The 16,424-nt window shown below is 42.7% G+C and overlaps 1 protein-coding gene across 1 annotated transcript; it reads right to left on the reverse strand.

Annotated features, from left to right (window-relative positions):
• Positions 1-14,012: 14,012 nt before the first annotated feature.
• LOC111843447 (myosin light chain, embryonic-like) lies at positions 14,013-15,046 on the reverse strand. The gene has a single exon (XM_023811047.2). The coding sequence runs from the start codon at positions 14,970-14,972 to the stop codon at positions 14,358-14,360; it is 615 nt and encodes a 204-aa protein (XP_023666815.1). The 5' UTR covers positions 14,973-15,046; the 3' UTR covers positions 14,013-14,357.
• Between the last annotated feature and the right edge of the window lie 1,378 nt (positions 15,047-16,424).

Consider the following 16,424-nt stretch of genomic DNA (forward strand, 5'->3'; position numbering starts at 1 on the left):
ACAGACATTCAACAATGAGCTCCACATGATTGACAGTGAATAGAGTGCTATCCGAGGATCAGCATGGCCACGGTGCTCGTATAGGAGGAGATTTCAGAGGCAGAATGCATGATCTCACTTGATAATCCTGCTGATTTTGACTCCATTTTCCTCTCTTTTTTTTTTCTTCTCCATTCATGCCGTCGATCTGCCACAGCTGTGCCCTCATGATACGACTCCAATGGATGAAAACAACCATTCTCAGCAGGAGAGATATGGAAATAAGAAGAGAAGACATAGAAGGCTCTGCGCTACCACAAAGCTGACAAAGCCAGCTTCCAATGTTATCAAAATAATACAACTGTCTATGAAATTGGCAGCCAATTGAATTTGTGACATATTGTTAGCATTTTAAGCCTTCATAGCTCAAGTGATACATGATCTACGACGAGTAGTTCAGAGCACATCAAATCACAAGATTAAACCAACCTACATCTATACACAACTCTGTTTGCAAATTAAATTCACTTACAGTATATAAAATCCAGAAAGTGGGGAGCATTATATCCAGAATCCTCACTAAGACCTTGTCACATCTTTTCTAGGTCGATTTGGTTCGGTGAATGTGACACCGGGGTCTGCTCGACATGAAAGGGACTAAGTGACTGCAGTCAGACATGTGTGCGATTAACGGGGGAGATTCTGCCCCTGGAGTATTTTCCTCTTCCTCGTGTTACAGTGGAGGAGCTGGTTGATCTCGGCTTTCTGTGGCAGGGACCCATGATGCCATATGGGCAATTTGCAAACCTACATTACAGAATCATCTAGAAAAGCAGGTCATAGCCAGAGCGGATTAATGCATAGGCTATCTTAGGCTATAGCCTAGGGCCCCGGCAAATCTAAGGGCCCCACCCTGCCTCGGGTATAATGGAATGGTTATTTAAATCAGCAACACCTGAGTGTCCGTGCTGACATCAGCCTAGAGCCCCCAGATAAGTTAATCCACCCCTGGTCACGGCATAACACCTGACAACTTATTTACCCGGCTTGGAGAGGAGCTTGGGCAGAGGGAGACAACTATGCTGGGACCTGTTTCAAAATAAGCCAGGACTCCTTAATGAGGCTCTGAAGATGCTGGTCAGATCTGTGATTTTTTTTTTTCCCTACAAAAGTCATAGTGTTATGTCATAATCCACAACGTGGAACAAGAGTGAGGAAAAGACAAGATAAGAAGCCACAAATCATCCGCCGGAGGGATTGATAACCTTGTGGGGTGACAGGAATGTACAGCTGGGGGCACATGGCTGCTCGCTGGCCTCTGGTGATTTTCCACAACACTGTTAAACCATCTGCATGTATTACACTCATGTGCTCTGGACTGAATTGAGATGCTGGCCCGCTGATGGAAATAGTGTTGCCAACGGTAATTCCTCGAGGAACTCTGTGAGGGTCTTCTCAATCGCCAGATCATCACGAGTAGTGTGAAATGTAAGATTAATAGAAGCATGCGAGAGAGACTGGCGATATTGAGTAGAATGAAGAGCACTAACACCAGGATTCAGGTATCAACTGAATACCTGTTGATACCTGACTTTAATTACATATTACATGTAATATTAAATATAATTAAAACGCAGAGTTCTTTTCGTCGTCAAAAATAACCATGCATTCCGCTAACCAGCTTGGAAATTAAATCAATCAGTCTAGTTGCCATAGTTAGGCATCAGGCAGATTCATCACATGAAAAAATAGCATTACTTAATTTTCACAAATTTATCTTATTGGATTACCATCTATCTTTGTTAGATGATTCTGTCTGTTAGAGGGACTTGCAGGAAAAATAGTATTTTGCAAACTGAATGAGAAAATAAAGGTTATTATAAGTAAGCATCCATCGATCCATCTTCCAAACACTTATCATTGGATGGGGTAAAGTATGGGAGGTGGAACTAAGGGCACAAAGTAGGGGTAGAGGGACTGGACACCTATCCCCTATCCATCTCAGCGAACATGCATGCAGGTACAGGCTGTGGACTGCAAGAGGACACTCAGAGGACACCCGTGGGTGATGGGGAGAACATGCAAACTCCACATGCAGAAGGTGGGATTTCAATTCTGCAGGTGTGAGGATGCCCCCATTTGTTGACTATAACATGAGCAATAAAAATATTCTTGTATGTATTACTTTAATAGCCAAAATTAAGAGGGATACTGTTTGACTTCTTCCTTTGAATATTTAAACCATGCTGCTGAACTTGACTCATTATACTGCCTATAAATTTAGGAGCTAAGTTCAAGAAGGCCAGCGATAGCCTGCGAAGATCGTCATATATGTAACGTACATGATGATCAATACTATATAAATGGCAGTAAAAGAACGGCCCGGCAGGCAATTACCAGAATCACTTATTAATCTCTAGAGAATTGCACATTAAATGTCAGTTAGCCTTAAATGGCGGGTTCTGCATTAAAACACCATTGACCAAGATTGCGGAATAGATCGCACTGTAGTACTTAGAGCTCTGTTATAAGAAGCCAATTCACTACAGAGGCTACGGTGGCTAATTGCCTTCTAGCGTGTCAGAACGTGTTATGATAATCGGTGAAGAATGGCGCTAATACAATGACAGTTCTTCGTTTAACGTACACTTCTAACAGCGTCAGTGCCCAAAACGGAATGTAACAAAAGCTGGATTTTAAATGAGAAAATTATCACCCCATTACTTATTACACTAGTTGAATTTATAGAAATATGCAAATTTTGCACTAGTTATAATAAATCAGCTCTCAGCATACTTAACGGTAGAGGGGATCGCTGATACTGCCCCCTCCCTGACTGTCCCGGGCATTGCCCCGCACCTCCCCGGAACCTCAGATGTCGCTTGTAGCTGTTCCAAAGGCTTCCGCTGATTTGCACTCTAATTAACGGTAATCATTGTAGTCATCAGCTGTCTTTCCAGTGCAGGGTTTTATAATAACCTTAATGCTGATAATGCATTGCAGTTACCATAGGCTTTGTGATTAGCTTTGTACCTCCTTTCAGTAGGTCAGGGGTTCTAATGTAGTGGCCCACAGGTCAGATCAGACCCAAAAGATGGTTCTGTCCGGCCATGTTTTTAATCATTAGTAATTCTGGCCCACCGACTGATCAATCATCATCCACAGAAACATTTAAAAACTATGTAGTATCATTCCGCTAATCTGTCCTGCAGAAAAAAATTTCCACCACGGTCAACAAACTTTAAAGACAGCACCCCACTCCCTCGATTTTCTTTAAGCTAAAAACCTGATGAGGCTGGATTGAGGTAAAGAGCTCCGATCCAGTGTCCCCCAGGGTCTTTTGAGTTTGAGGCCCCTGCTGGAGGACCATCTGCTTTCACCCTCTTTCCACTCTGCCGTTGCCCGTTCATCTGCATTCATGTCTTCTCCCGTCTCATCTCCCGCCTCTTCTCCCGTCTCATCTCCCGCCTCTTCTCCCGCCTCTTCTCGCCACCCGGTGCCGCTCCAGATGCCGAAGGTCAGAGGGTATTCTAGGGGCCACTCTCCTTGCTTCCTTGGCTATAATAATGACTCCAACATCTGCTCGGAGTCCGACGATGGTGGAGTCAGTTTAATTAGCCTCTTTGATATGACGGAGCGCGCCAACGACGATTTCCGAAGCTAAATGGCCGGGGGAGATTGCAGACACCAGGCAGATGTGCCTGTGCCATAAGGGGGATGGATAACTAATGACACTGGGCAACAGGTATTAGACATTCAAAGGTCCACTTCAAAAATGTGGATGTTCATTAAACATTTGTGAGCACAACTATCTTATACAGTAAATGGAAGCATCCTTTCCCCTAACCCTAAACCCTACATTCTTTCAGAGTACCACAACTACTCAGTTGATTAAATGATGCTTTCATTTGCCAATTACACAAGTATGAATACATTGGAATTCAGTAGTTTTCGCATATCTCAAAGTTTGGGGTCTGAGCGCAGGGTTAGCTAATTATCCAGCGACCCCCTGCAGCATTTTTCAGGGGGCTAAGGGCCTTGCTCAAGGGCCTGTAGGAGATTCAGCCGAGAATGGGATTTGAATTGACGATCTTGCGGCCGCTGGCCAGGAGACCCAACTTGCTGAGCCACCCACCCATGCAGCTGTGTGTGTATGGATACTTTCCCAAGGTTCCCACTTTTTGTCCAGTAGACAAAGAGATGCCCTTGTTTAATCCCTCAGTTGTGATGGTGCCAAGTGCCAGTAGTTATTGCCCCCCCCCCCCCCTTTCCGAGTTTGCAGAATTTGGATAACCATCCCATGCAAGTCGTACAGTAAAAGAAGGTGCAAACAATGTGAGAGGAGGAAACGCTAAGGCTTTTGTTAAGGTTAGCATTAACGATCACGTTCTCTTAATGTAAACCACAAGAGAAGGTGCACGAAGTCAAATCAGAACTGAGCATGGAAATCTGGTCGATCGCAGATATGACCGACAAAATCAATAGCGGGGTCTGCTTTGTGCACTGGTGTGGCGGGATGCAGATTTATTAATCTGCACTGAGGATTTGCTAAGTAGTCAGTTCTAGGATTCCTTGCTCTGATAAGAGAAGCAATTAAATGCAGAGAGACAAACAAGATGTCACTCTGATACTGAAGAGCGTTCGTCAGTTTCCAGCCATGCGTTAAATTTGGAAAAGGCGAAACACAATGCTATTTACACGGCTTAATGCGGTTTATGTTGATGTATTTGTATTGAATATTTTATATAATCTGCTCTAAATGTAATTCATGTAGGCTGCTATTGTATACAGCATTCTATGGGGTGTTTGTTAAAATTATGTAAAGACCTGAGTATTTTTTATTAATATCTGTTATTTTTTATGTTGGTTTTATTCCATACACTAAGTTCTAGGGTTTCCATTTTACAAAAAAATTTTTTTTTGCCAATATGGACTTTCTGTCATGTCTGCTTGAGAAGTTCTATCCCCAGGTGCTACTGAGTCTGTTTAATGTGTCATTAAATACCGAGTGATTATTGTGGTGTTCATGACAATGGCCTTCATCTTCATGTTTATGTATAAACATTTCAGGTTCAATAACCAAAGGTCATTAATCTTGAGCATTCAATACTTGTGGGTGTTTCTAACCCATATCGGCTTAAAATCAAAACTTCTTATATATCAACATATAGCACACAAAAGGCTGCAAAAATGACGCATGAGCAATAAGAGGTAAGAAGAGTGAATGGAATTAGTTTTCGTAGCAACAAATCACAATATGGCAGTGGGATAAAATCTGATTTTTAGGGAGCTTACACACAAAGTCCTCAGTAGAGGTTAACAGGTTTGCTTCATAATTCTCCCTGTTGCCTTTACAGGAAGCTGGCACATCAAAACAAATGTGCATATTTATTTATTTTTTTAATCACTATGTGTTAGCAACCCGCTTCATTATAATGTTATGGTAATGCATTGTCTCCCTTTCACACACTGTTAACTGCCAAGTGTGTCGCAGATGAGATGCATAGTGGTTATAAGTTTGTAAAAAGCAGCTTTCCCCCTGCTAAAAAGCTTGCGAGAATGCCAATTTACATTGGGCTCGCTCTGCCGTGTCTTTGGGCATTATGATTCCGGAGTTAAGACGCTGGAGGATGGCGTTTTCCCCAACCAGCTTGGAAATTAAATCAGTCAGTCCAGTTGCCATAGTTAAGCATCAGGCAGATTCATCACACGAGAAAAATAGCATAACTTAATTTTCTCAGATTTATCTTATTGGATTACCATCTATCCATGCTAGACTGTGCTGTCTGCTAGACGGTCCGGCACGAAAAGTAGCATTTAGCAAGCTGAATAGAAAAATTAAGGTTATTATAGCCAGCCAGCCATCCATCCATCCATATTCCAATTGTTTTAGCAGGTAATGGTTGTAGGGGCACCGGAATACTGTCCCAGGCATAGGCACAAGGCTGGCATACACCCCAAATGTGATGGATGGGGTGCTAATTCATTGAAACCATATTAAACAATTATTATTATTGTTATTATTATTATCATTAGTATTATTATTATTGTCATTATTAATTTAATTAGTGGCTATAATAATAATAATGATAATTATTATTATTATTATTATTATTGGAATAACTGGTGGAAGTAAATAAAAGACATTAATCTTGGAGTCAAATTATAACTCAGTGTTTCTTGGTAATCCCAAAGCTGTTGATACATTTGAATTTTAAATGTAATTAACATTCTGAAATAGCAATTCATTTGATTTGTGGGCTGAGTAGCCCGAAAAAACAAAGCGGAATCTCTAAAATATCCACAGTACTCCAGCCACTCTGTGTCAGCATAACGTAGAGAAAGGCCGCAAACGGACAGAGTGGCCTGAAAACTCTGAATTGGAGGGAATGTGCTGATCCTGGTTCCTGTGTTAATTGTGACACACTGCATTAATAGTTTAATTTGTTTGCTGGGTTTTAACTTCAGAAAGTAAATCACCGCAAAACAAGTGGAAAAATAATCATTTGCTTCTAGATAAAAGTGGATTAATCGCTGGGAGTTTGCTGATAGGCCTTTCTACAGAAATGTGAGATTGTTAGCAAGCTCTACCTCTGAGACATGACTCAAAGCTGTGTGTGGAGGGTAAGGACACTCACTTGCTCTTTCAGTAAAAAAAGGCAAGATATACAACAAAAAGCAGTACTGCTCTCTCTCTCCTTTTGTTTAGGTGCTGGACAGGCCAGTCCTGTGTGCACTTAATGAATTAGTTCATTTAATATCTAAGTAGACACTATTTCCCAAACTAACTAACACTGGCTACCATTTCTCCTTAACATCTATGTAACATTACAAAGCAATTTGGTAACCAGCAAGTTATATAGCAAGGTTTCACACAAAAACCATGGTCATTAATTGCTCATTGAGGGGGGGCTGTCTGACTCAGCAGGATAGCCACATCTTGAGCGAGTCCCTCCACACAGCGACATGATCCAGGGGAGCCCAAAAGATGGCTCACCCTGAGCTCAGGCCCAAGCTTCACTCTCAACTGTATGTGTGTGTCTCAAAGCAGAGCATGATGGGATACGGAAAAAGTAGCATTCCAGTCCCGGGGGCAAACAACCCTGGGCCCCACATTATAGGGGCCCCGGCTGATCTTGACTTTTTTTTTTTTAATAACGAAATAGTTAGATCAAAAGTCCACTCCAAACCGGTTAAAATATTACAATGTATAATAATATATCTTAAATTGCCTAATCGATCTGCCAGTGAGATACCCCCTTTCCCCCCACCTCGCCCCCACCCTGAGCGGTAAGTTTTACAGCTCCCACCCCACACTTTGATTAGCATATTATTGATGTTCCATCATTTTTAATTCCCTCTCGTTTCCCTTTTGGCTCCAAGAAATAGCCTGAACGGCCCACTTAGGGGGGGGCCCTACCCACGTCAGCTTAGGGCCTCTGGAGAAGTTGGTCCAGCCCTGATTCCAATGTACCTATGCAAATGACAAATGATAATATAATGGCAGTTTTACCTCCCCTTTCTTATTGCCCCATATTACCAGTCCCTCTGCCTGCCACTCTGCTCTGCCCTCCTCCCTCCCTCACCACCCTGCCTGCAGACGTGGGCTTTGTCTCCTTGTCATCTCAATCTGCCATTGGATGCGCCATCCTTGCGAAGCCTGACACGACATCTGCGTCGCCACTCTCTCTGGAGTAAGAACGGCCGTGGTATGCGCGAGTGCAGCTTGCTCGACACACGTCCAATTCGACCGCGGTGACCCAACTGAGCAATGCCACCACTACCCCTAATCCTTCTCTTCGGGGAGTGATGTTGCTCATGGGCGTCTCGGTGGGGGAGTCAGGCGGTCGCCGGTGATTAGTCCCACCTGTTCTCCGTTCCCACCAGACATGAGTCTGTGCTGGTTTGTTTCCCACCAATAACCAAGACAGCAGTCCAATCCCCCCCTCCAAGTCCTATGCATGTGCTCCATTCCTCAATCACACACTATTTACACCAGTCCTGTCTTTCACAAACCCCAAGCATGTCACGTATTCCCATTCCTGCCCCATTATCATATAATAGGGCCTGGGAACTGTGCAAGAACAAAAAAAATCACATGACCTTCGCCATCCCAACGGAGAGACTCTCACACCTTGCAGCCCAGTCCTTTATCTGTCATCGTGCCACCTACACAGATTCTGCTCGCACTATAAAGTACATCCCCGCTCTGCAGAACGCCTGACCAGACCTCTGCCGGAACTTCAGGTATTGAATGTCGAAAAATGTCATTGTCCCCCGAGGACATTTTTTTTTTCCAGTTTCCTCTAAAAATTCCTTGGTAATACAAATAGTCACTGTATTTCCTTGCTTAGGAATCTTTGACTAAGTCTTATACCCCCTCAAAATTGTTTAAGTAATTGGAATTATTTGTTAGTGCAAATGTATTATTAAGTCTATAAAAAACTTACCATTAGATCATTAATACCAGTAGGTTATGTTCCCTGTTATATTGCTGTAATATCTGTTATGCTTAATGGGCTTTATTTATGGTATTGCGTGGCTAACTAATCAGCTTTTTACTCAAAAGGTTGTTTTCTGGCATCCAGACACAAACTATTTATTCATTAAGTCAGTTATCTATACAATGATATCTCATTCGCAAATAATATATGTATGACCACATCTGGGAGACATTCATTTAAAATATCAGTTCTGTAACATTGCAAATTAATGAACCAGTTCTCCTTTTCATTAAACAGTTTTCAGCATATTCCAGATTTTGTAATTAACACTATTAAAAATATCTAATGTTGTACTATGGGAATTGCCTTGGTAGGAAAAAAAAAAACCAAACTCATTTAGTCATTTCTTTTCCTGGATGGATATTACAAGTCTGAGATATTACAAGCTCCCTGTTACTATATGTCCGAGCATTTCAGTTAGAAATCTATAGAACTGGCATGACTTAGGCAGTTGTAAAGCACTATATTTATTATTATTATTATTATTATTATTAGTAGTAGTAGTAGTATTATCAATAATACTGCAACTTCTACTACTACTTTTACTACTACTACTACTACTACTACTAATAATAATAATAATAATAATAATGATTCATTTATATGGCACCTTTCAGACACTCAAGGACGCTTTACAGTTCAGCATGGACACACATAACATCAAGATCATACCAGTTACATACATGAAGATGAATAATATTCTTATGTTATGAATAATATTCTTTTAACATGAGCTTTAAGTGTTTTCTTCATGCAGTCTGTGAGGAAGAGCATTCCAAATATGTATTAGAAATACAATCACATATTATTATTGTATTAAAACAAAATGCTGAAAGGTTAAAGACTTAATTACTTCATGTATGAAATACACATGTTTGTTTTCTTAGGTATATTCACATCCAGGGTTGTTGTAGGGACATGGGTATCCAGATGTAGGACCCCTCAAAATCTACCGTCAAGGCTCCAAAGCTCAAAGAAATTTAGCAAGGGGGGGGGGGACACAGGGGATTGGAATTGGAAGTGCCAACCCAAGCAGGGGGGCTCAAGGGAACATTTTGTCAGAAGGCCCGGAATTTGTAGTTACACCCTTGTTCCTATCTCCAGTTTGTTAGGCTTGATGAGAGATGAGAGGAATTTCAACAGCTTGGGTTAGCAGAACCATTTAGAACAGTGTCCTATGTGTTCAAGTTCAATCTCCGTAATACGCCTTTTGTGAGCCATAGGAATTGCAGGTCTTACACAGGGGCTCGCTTGACATGGCCTGTGTTTTCTTTGATTATGACAATAGCTATATATAGAGCTTAATAGCAGTTAAGCAGGCTATTGACATTTTAATGCCTCAGGGGAGTCAACACTGCATGGCAGACTGTTCTCGGAATCACTTGGGCCTGTATTAAATGCTTCAAAATACCACCGCAGAGTTTAATGTTTTCTTTTATAGCGTCAACCTTTAAACTGTAATCTGGGCGTCACTTCAACGGTGCGCAACGATGTCAAAAAGAGAAAACAACATTATCCTTCTGTAAGGGAGCGAAAAAACAGTACCGTGTTCCGCTCACAAACAGGCCTGCATGCGATAATTTACATGACAGCTCAAAGGATGGGAAAAAAGAGGAGGGAAAAAAAAAGGTGTATCCTGCACAAAACACCCATGTCATCAAAGCGCAAGGAGCGCCAAATGAAATATTATCTGCAGCCTGCATTAGCCAGGCCCACAGAATCTGACAGGCCACGAATGCCTCACAGCTCATTCAGCGTAGCGGTGCAGCACTTTCACACAGCGGCATGGTTACAGGGAGCCTTCGGCTTTCTGATGACACACATTGCAGGCAGTTAAATCGGGACTCGGATGCTACTTGCTGATTAAAGCATCTTTCGGGATTCAGCACCTCTCAGGCTGACCAAGCAGAGCCCCAGTGCCGCAGGACTAATCTCAGTAAACACCCCACCACTTTCCCCTTACATGTTTCTGGGACTGTGCGATTTGGGATCTTCATGAGCTTAGCACTGTTATAACACAAAACCAGTTCTATTAATGCCCCTTTCCAAAGGTAGTAAATTGTATTTTTAATTCTCAATAGCGCCCTCATAGACCTTTGCTTACTTTCTGTATTTCTATGCGCTTTAGCATTCTAAAATATTTTCATTATGATAATAATAATCTATCCATCAGGGAGCTGCTTATCCAGTAAAGGGTTACAGGAGGCCTGGAGCCTATCCCAGGATGCACTGGGCACGAGGTAGGGGACACCAAGTACAGGCAATGGTACAGGCTAGCCGGTGCCTGCTGTAATGACAGGCTGTACCACAAAGCATTCGGGGGGGGGGTGGTGTGGGCGGACTCGGGTGTGAGAGGAGATGGTTGGGCTGCGTGGGCGCAAACAAGCCGTGCTTCTGTGTGTCTCCAGCCAAGGACGGTAAGGAAGAGAACGAACGCTCTGTGCCGGCGAGTCTGTGAGTCTCGCAGGTGGACGGCACCAAAGTGGCTCGGGAAAAAAAAGGAAGAAAAGCTGCCTGTTTTGAGTCCAGAAGACGGCCATTACAGTGACACCTTTGTTTACAGCACGTGTTGTTTTTTTTTAACATCTGAAGACTGGGTGTGAAATCTTAGCATGCATATGTCACACAATTAGCTAAACAAACAGACGCTGTTCCAGTGATGTGACCCTGCCAGCAGTTTGCTGCTTACAGTATGATGTTTAATTTCATAAATAAAGGTGTGAGCAAAAAGCAGAAGCCAGCGCTTCATGTGCATTGTCCAAGGACACAAACTCCTGTCAGACAATGGTCTTTCTGTTACCTATTTACAGGTGTCTGTTGTATACAAAGGAAAAATCTGCTTTTGTGGTGTGAAATAAAGCACACTTGCAGTTCTGTATTTTTGGCATTAATTGGACTCACAAGCGGGTGTCGATATTTTGGAACATGTAGGGATAAAGGAAATCAGGATACTGTGCCATCTAGTGGTCAAAACATGCACATGATTAAATGCCGCTCAGAAAGGGCTGCTCCGTTAAGTGGCTTAGCACAGTTTAGGTATGCCAGAGCAAGCATAGCTAAATACCTGAGTAATGTAGCGTCGACATGAGCAACTGGTCCTATATTAACCATCTGCTACGGCGAATAAACATGAACGCTCATGAAGACACCGGAAATGCATCACAAAGTATGACAAATGGCTATCATTTGGAGACGGGAGTAGTTGTATGCTGTTGACAGGACGAGTGCTCTGTGCATCAAGAAGCCAGCCGAGAAAAAATATTGCCCAGTTGAAGAAGTAGTTTTATTTAGTTCATTTTAACTTAAGAGATGACTTTTATCCAAGCAGTTTATCCAGCCGGCGTTAAAGTGTACAGCTCTGAACGTTTTTAGGTAAAAATCACTCAAAGGTAAAATGATGGTATCCAAAGTAAAGCTGGAACTAGCGGCAAACATTTGGTTCCAAGCCCTTAAACTGTATGAGATGGGGTCATGCACAGCATCCGAAAGCTCTGTCCTCCAGTGGACCTTTAATAACTTTGAAACGCTCCTGGACCTTCAAGGAAAAGAAGCAGAAGCAGCAAAGGTGTAAAACCACACAGGTGTTGCTAAAGAGCCACTGAGGAGAGGGGAATTACCTGATAGCAAAGACAGATGGTGGCACTGGATGCAGGAAACCAGCAGAGAGAAAAATGCCAGATGAGCAAGTGTCACTATTTACTGATGATCACATTGACACACATGCACGTGCACAGACGGACACTCACCGGGACACTGGATAGACAGAGTTAGAGCACAAAGGTGCAATGCTTTTGCCCTTTTTCACTAATACATGAACTTGTGCTCCTCAGTTCATTTGGTTCCTTGCTCCCCTCGGTAATTCTGTGGGATGAAAGGTGTCTGGAACAGCATTAAGTAAAGACCGGCAACTTTGGCTTGCAGGGACTCAAAACGAGAAAACATCTTTGGCTGGAGATGTTCCCTATGTGTGGATTTGTGTAGAAATATATTACAAAGTTTTGGTTTTTGTATGTTTACAGGCAGATATTTACACGTCGTTTTTCTTTTTGCTTCTGTTTCTTTTTGTGAGCTTTTGTATTTTTACAAGACTTCCTTTGTTCTGACAGATTAATGTGTGATATATTCAATGCACCAGTCTACTCACCTTCGCTCCATTTTAGCTGAGTATGCAAAATGAATAAATAAAATCAATAACGACCACATGTTCACTATAGACCAAAGAGACTGAAATGCACACAGTGTTTTTTGGGCCTAAAAGTTCATTATTTATTTTGAGATACAAGTGGACACTCTGTCTTTATTTTCATTCCATTACCTCTTCACTATTTTCAGAGAATGAATTCATCCCATCCAGAGCGGCAGCTCCCGCCTGCCCTGACGAGTTCTCCCTGGACGTCAGTGGTATTAAGGAATGAAATGCTCATGTTTACTGCCCCCTAAGTCACCATCGAGCGATGCAGAGGTCTTGTGAGCACCTGTCTAATCAATATCAGGGCAAGGTATCTGTCTGGGCCACCCCAGAATGACACAAAGCACTTGTCAAAACAAAACCTTTGGAGAGAGTTCCCAACCACAGCCAGAGAGTTACCTTCTCCTGTCAGATACCCATCCATTTTCTGTCACTGATGTAAGCTTATGGGCAATTTTGTAGCTCAAATTCACCACAGTATGTTTTTGGACTGGTGAGGGGGGGGAAACTAGAGCACCCAGAGGAAACCCCACAACAGCTTGGGGAGAACATGCGAACTCCAAACGTGGAACCATGGCAGAGACTCAAACCCGGGTCCCAGAGGTGTGGGACAATAGTGGTGATCACTGTGCCCCCCCCCGTCACGTTCCAACAAATGTACATTCAACCGCATTCCTTGAAAACTTTTCTACAATACTAGGCTAAAAAATAAAGGGTAAAAATCCATTACTGCTCTAGTACTGCTAGCAAATATAAAAGCTGAAAATATTGCATGCTTAAAGTTCATTTATGTGAAAATAGCATTAATGTCATTAATTAGTGGCACTATGTTGACTTAAGAAGGTTGAAACAATCTCAGTGACGGAACGAAATCATGATACAGTCACATCTACTTGGTCATCAGTAAGGATTAAAAGAATATTTTCTTGTTTGCTATCTTTACCTTTTCTGTGTTCACTTAATCCATCTATTTTTGAGACCTGCTCTTCGTCTGCAGTCTATCCCGGGAAGCACAGTGAAAGGGGCACGGGCCACAAACACAAACACCTTCATAAATTTGTAAATATACGTTTGTTTACTATAAATTATTTTATCCTAACTTAAACACACATTAAGATAGCAGATTCATATTAAATCTCAATGGAACCAAGCAACGTTAGACAAAGCTGGTGCATTCCTTTGCCTAGATTACTCCAACGGCTCTTTTCTTAAATTTTTTTCAGGAATGAATCATAGCAATTTCAGTAAGTGTGGGTCCAGTGCAACCCATTCAGTTGGCTGACACATTATTTAGGCTCTTAAGTCTCAAAAAAGATGGAGAGAAAATGAAGTACAAATGATGACTTGAAATGTATCATTTTATTTCTCATATCCAAAGTATGCCCATGCCCCTTTTATGAGGCTATTATGTGTATAATTTATTGTATTTTTATATAATTTATTTACTTGGTTGCATTACTAACACGGAAAAAAAAGTTAAAACTTATCTAGGTTTGATAGGCATGATAAATCCACAAATATATATGTAATAAGATGCTTGAAACAAAAAATAAAAACGGCTAAAACATTTTGTGGCATACTTTTTTGGAATTATTTCATATTAGGAGAAATATTTGGTGATGGGTCTCCAGATAAAAATGTTATCATGAAAAAGGACAAAAAAATAGTCTCAGTGAAAGTCCAGCTCACCCAGACAGGATGTGTTTCACAAAAGAGGTGTAGTTGATGCAGCCATTGGCATCTTCCTGGCCGGCCATGAGCTGCTCGACCTCATCTTCGGTCATCCTCTCCCCTAGCGTGACCAGGACGTGCCGCAACTCTGCCCCCATGATGGTGCCGTTGCCCTCCTTGTCAAAGACTCGTAGACCCTCCACAAAGTCCTCAAAGTTGCCCTGGTCCTTGGAGCGTGAGATGTGCTGCAGCATGGGCAAGAAGGTATCGAAATCCAGAAGCTTGCTGTTCATGTCCTCAGGTTTAGGCTTGCCCAGTACCTTCATCACCTCGGCGTTGGTGGGGTTCTGGCCCAGGGCGCGCATCACGTCGCCGCACTGCGCATAGGTGATCTTCATCTCCCCCTTGGTCGTGCGGTCAAAGAGGGTGAAGGCCTCCTTGAACTCCTCGATCTGGTCGGCGGTGTACTCGATGGTCACGCTTTTGGGGTCGAAATCGGGCTCCTTGGGTGGCTCCGGAGGATCCGGAATCACTGGCGCCGCATCCTTCTTCGCGGCCGGCGCTGCCTCCTTCTTGGGCTCGGGTTTCTTGGGCTCTGGCTTTTTTGGTTCCACTTTCTTGGGGGCCATGGTGCTGCGGTCCGGAGCTCTTAAGTTATATGTGAATGTGGAACGACGCTACGAGAAACTACGGCAAGGCACAAGTAGGAAAACCCTTTTCCTGAGGCTTTTATACGACCCTGGGATAGGAGGAGGGGGTCTGCTAGACAGGCATAGACCACGACATACTATAAAAGGAAGAACCCTGAAATAGACGCACCTGTCAATGACTCCACAATGAGCATTGTTATCAGCTGCTATCATTCAGCTAACGGAGTTCCAAGATGCCATTAACAACTCTTGACCAGACCAATTACACTGAAATAAAGGAGGGGGCCATGTATATTGTTTGCAAGTGTTCATTTTAGCTGATAACAAAGTGTGCATTGTTGCCTCTCCTGCACCAAGCAGGGCTGGACTGACCATCTGGCGTACCATAGACTTTCCCGATGGGCCAGTGGCTATGCGAGCCGGCAAAATTTAGTGCACTTGGCAAAATCAATTGTGGAGGCGCCGACCCCCACCTCACACTTGGAAAAACTTACCGCGGCCCGTGGGGGACCCCAAATTCCAGGGCTGATTCTAATTCCCAGTCTAGCTAAACATGTTAGCACTCCACATCCCAGTAGCAGTGATCAGATTGTATGTTAACATGCATAAGAATATCTCATGCAGTTATAACAATCTTAAGTACTGAATTTCCTCATCTTGTTGTGCAGTTACGCTTCAGGATTGTACGCATTAGCAAGCTTATACCTCCAAATAAGTAAAAAAACACAAGGCAGTGACAATACAGTTTTATTTCATACTGATACTTGGGGTAAAAATTGATTTGTCACTATGCCGGCATCAGCAAGAAGACTTGCTGTTTTGCATTGGTGAGAAAGGCAATACAATGTATGTCTGTCTGTCTGTCTGTCTGTCTGTCTATCTATCTATCTATCTATCTATCTGTAGCTGTGGAAATGCTTATTTATTTATGCTGCTTGTTTGACCCAAGTTCGCAGTGAACAGCCTGACTCTTCTACAGACAATTCCTTATATCGTAAGGCTTTTTTTTTCCTGGTGAGCTGTTCTCGTGAAGCTGACGCCGTTCACTTACAGTCATACAGGGACCAGAATGCAGAGAGCTTTTTTTTTTTGTGGTAAGAGTCATTTACTGGGGGATACTGGTGATGCCGAGCACCAAGAGTGTGCTAAACCAGGGCAGGCTCGTTCGGGGGGAGAGATTATTCAGATGCACGGCCGGTAGCTTTAGGTGGATTAACTGCAAGTGTCTTCTTACCACTGCATATGCCTGTACAAGAGAGTGAAGTAAAAATAGCCCCCCCCACCCCACACTTCTCTATTATTTCATCACTATCCCCACTGCTTGGGGAAATTGGCAAACACTGAGACTGTAGACAAACAGAAGCTGATTTCTGAAGCTGATTTTCACTCTCTGCATTATAAAGTATCTCAAATGTAACCTGCATTCTGATA

This window comes from Paramormyrops kingsleyae, chromosome 7 (assembly GCF_048594095.1).
Source record: "Paramormyrops kingsleyae isolate MSU_618 chromosome 7, PKINGS_0.4, whole genome shotgun sequence".
NCBI lineage: Eukaryota > Metazoa > Chordata > Actinopteri > Osteoglossiformes > Mormyridae > Paramormyrops > Paramormyrops kingsleyae.

Excerpts from the sequence above, each read along its gene's own strand:
- LOC111843447 (XM_023811047.2), bottom strand. The coding sequence starts at position 14,972 with ATGGCCCCCAAGAAAGTGGAACCAAAAAAGCCAGAGCCCAAGAAACCC.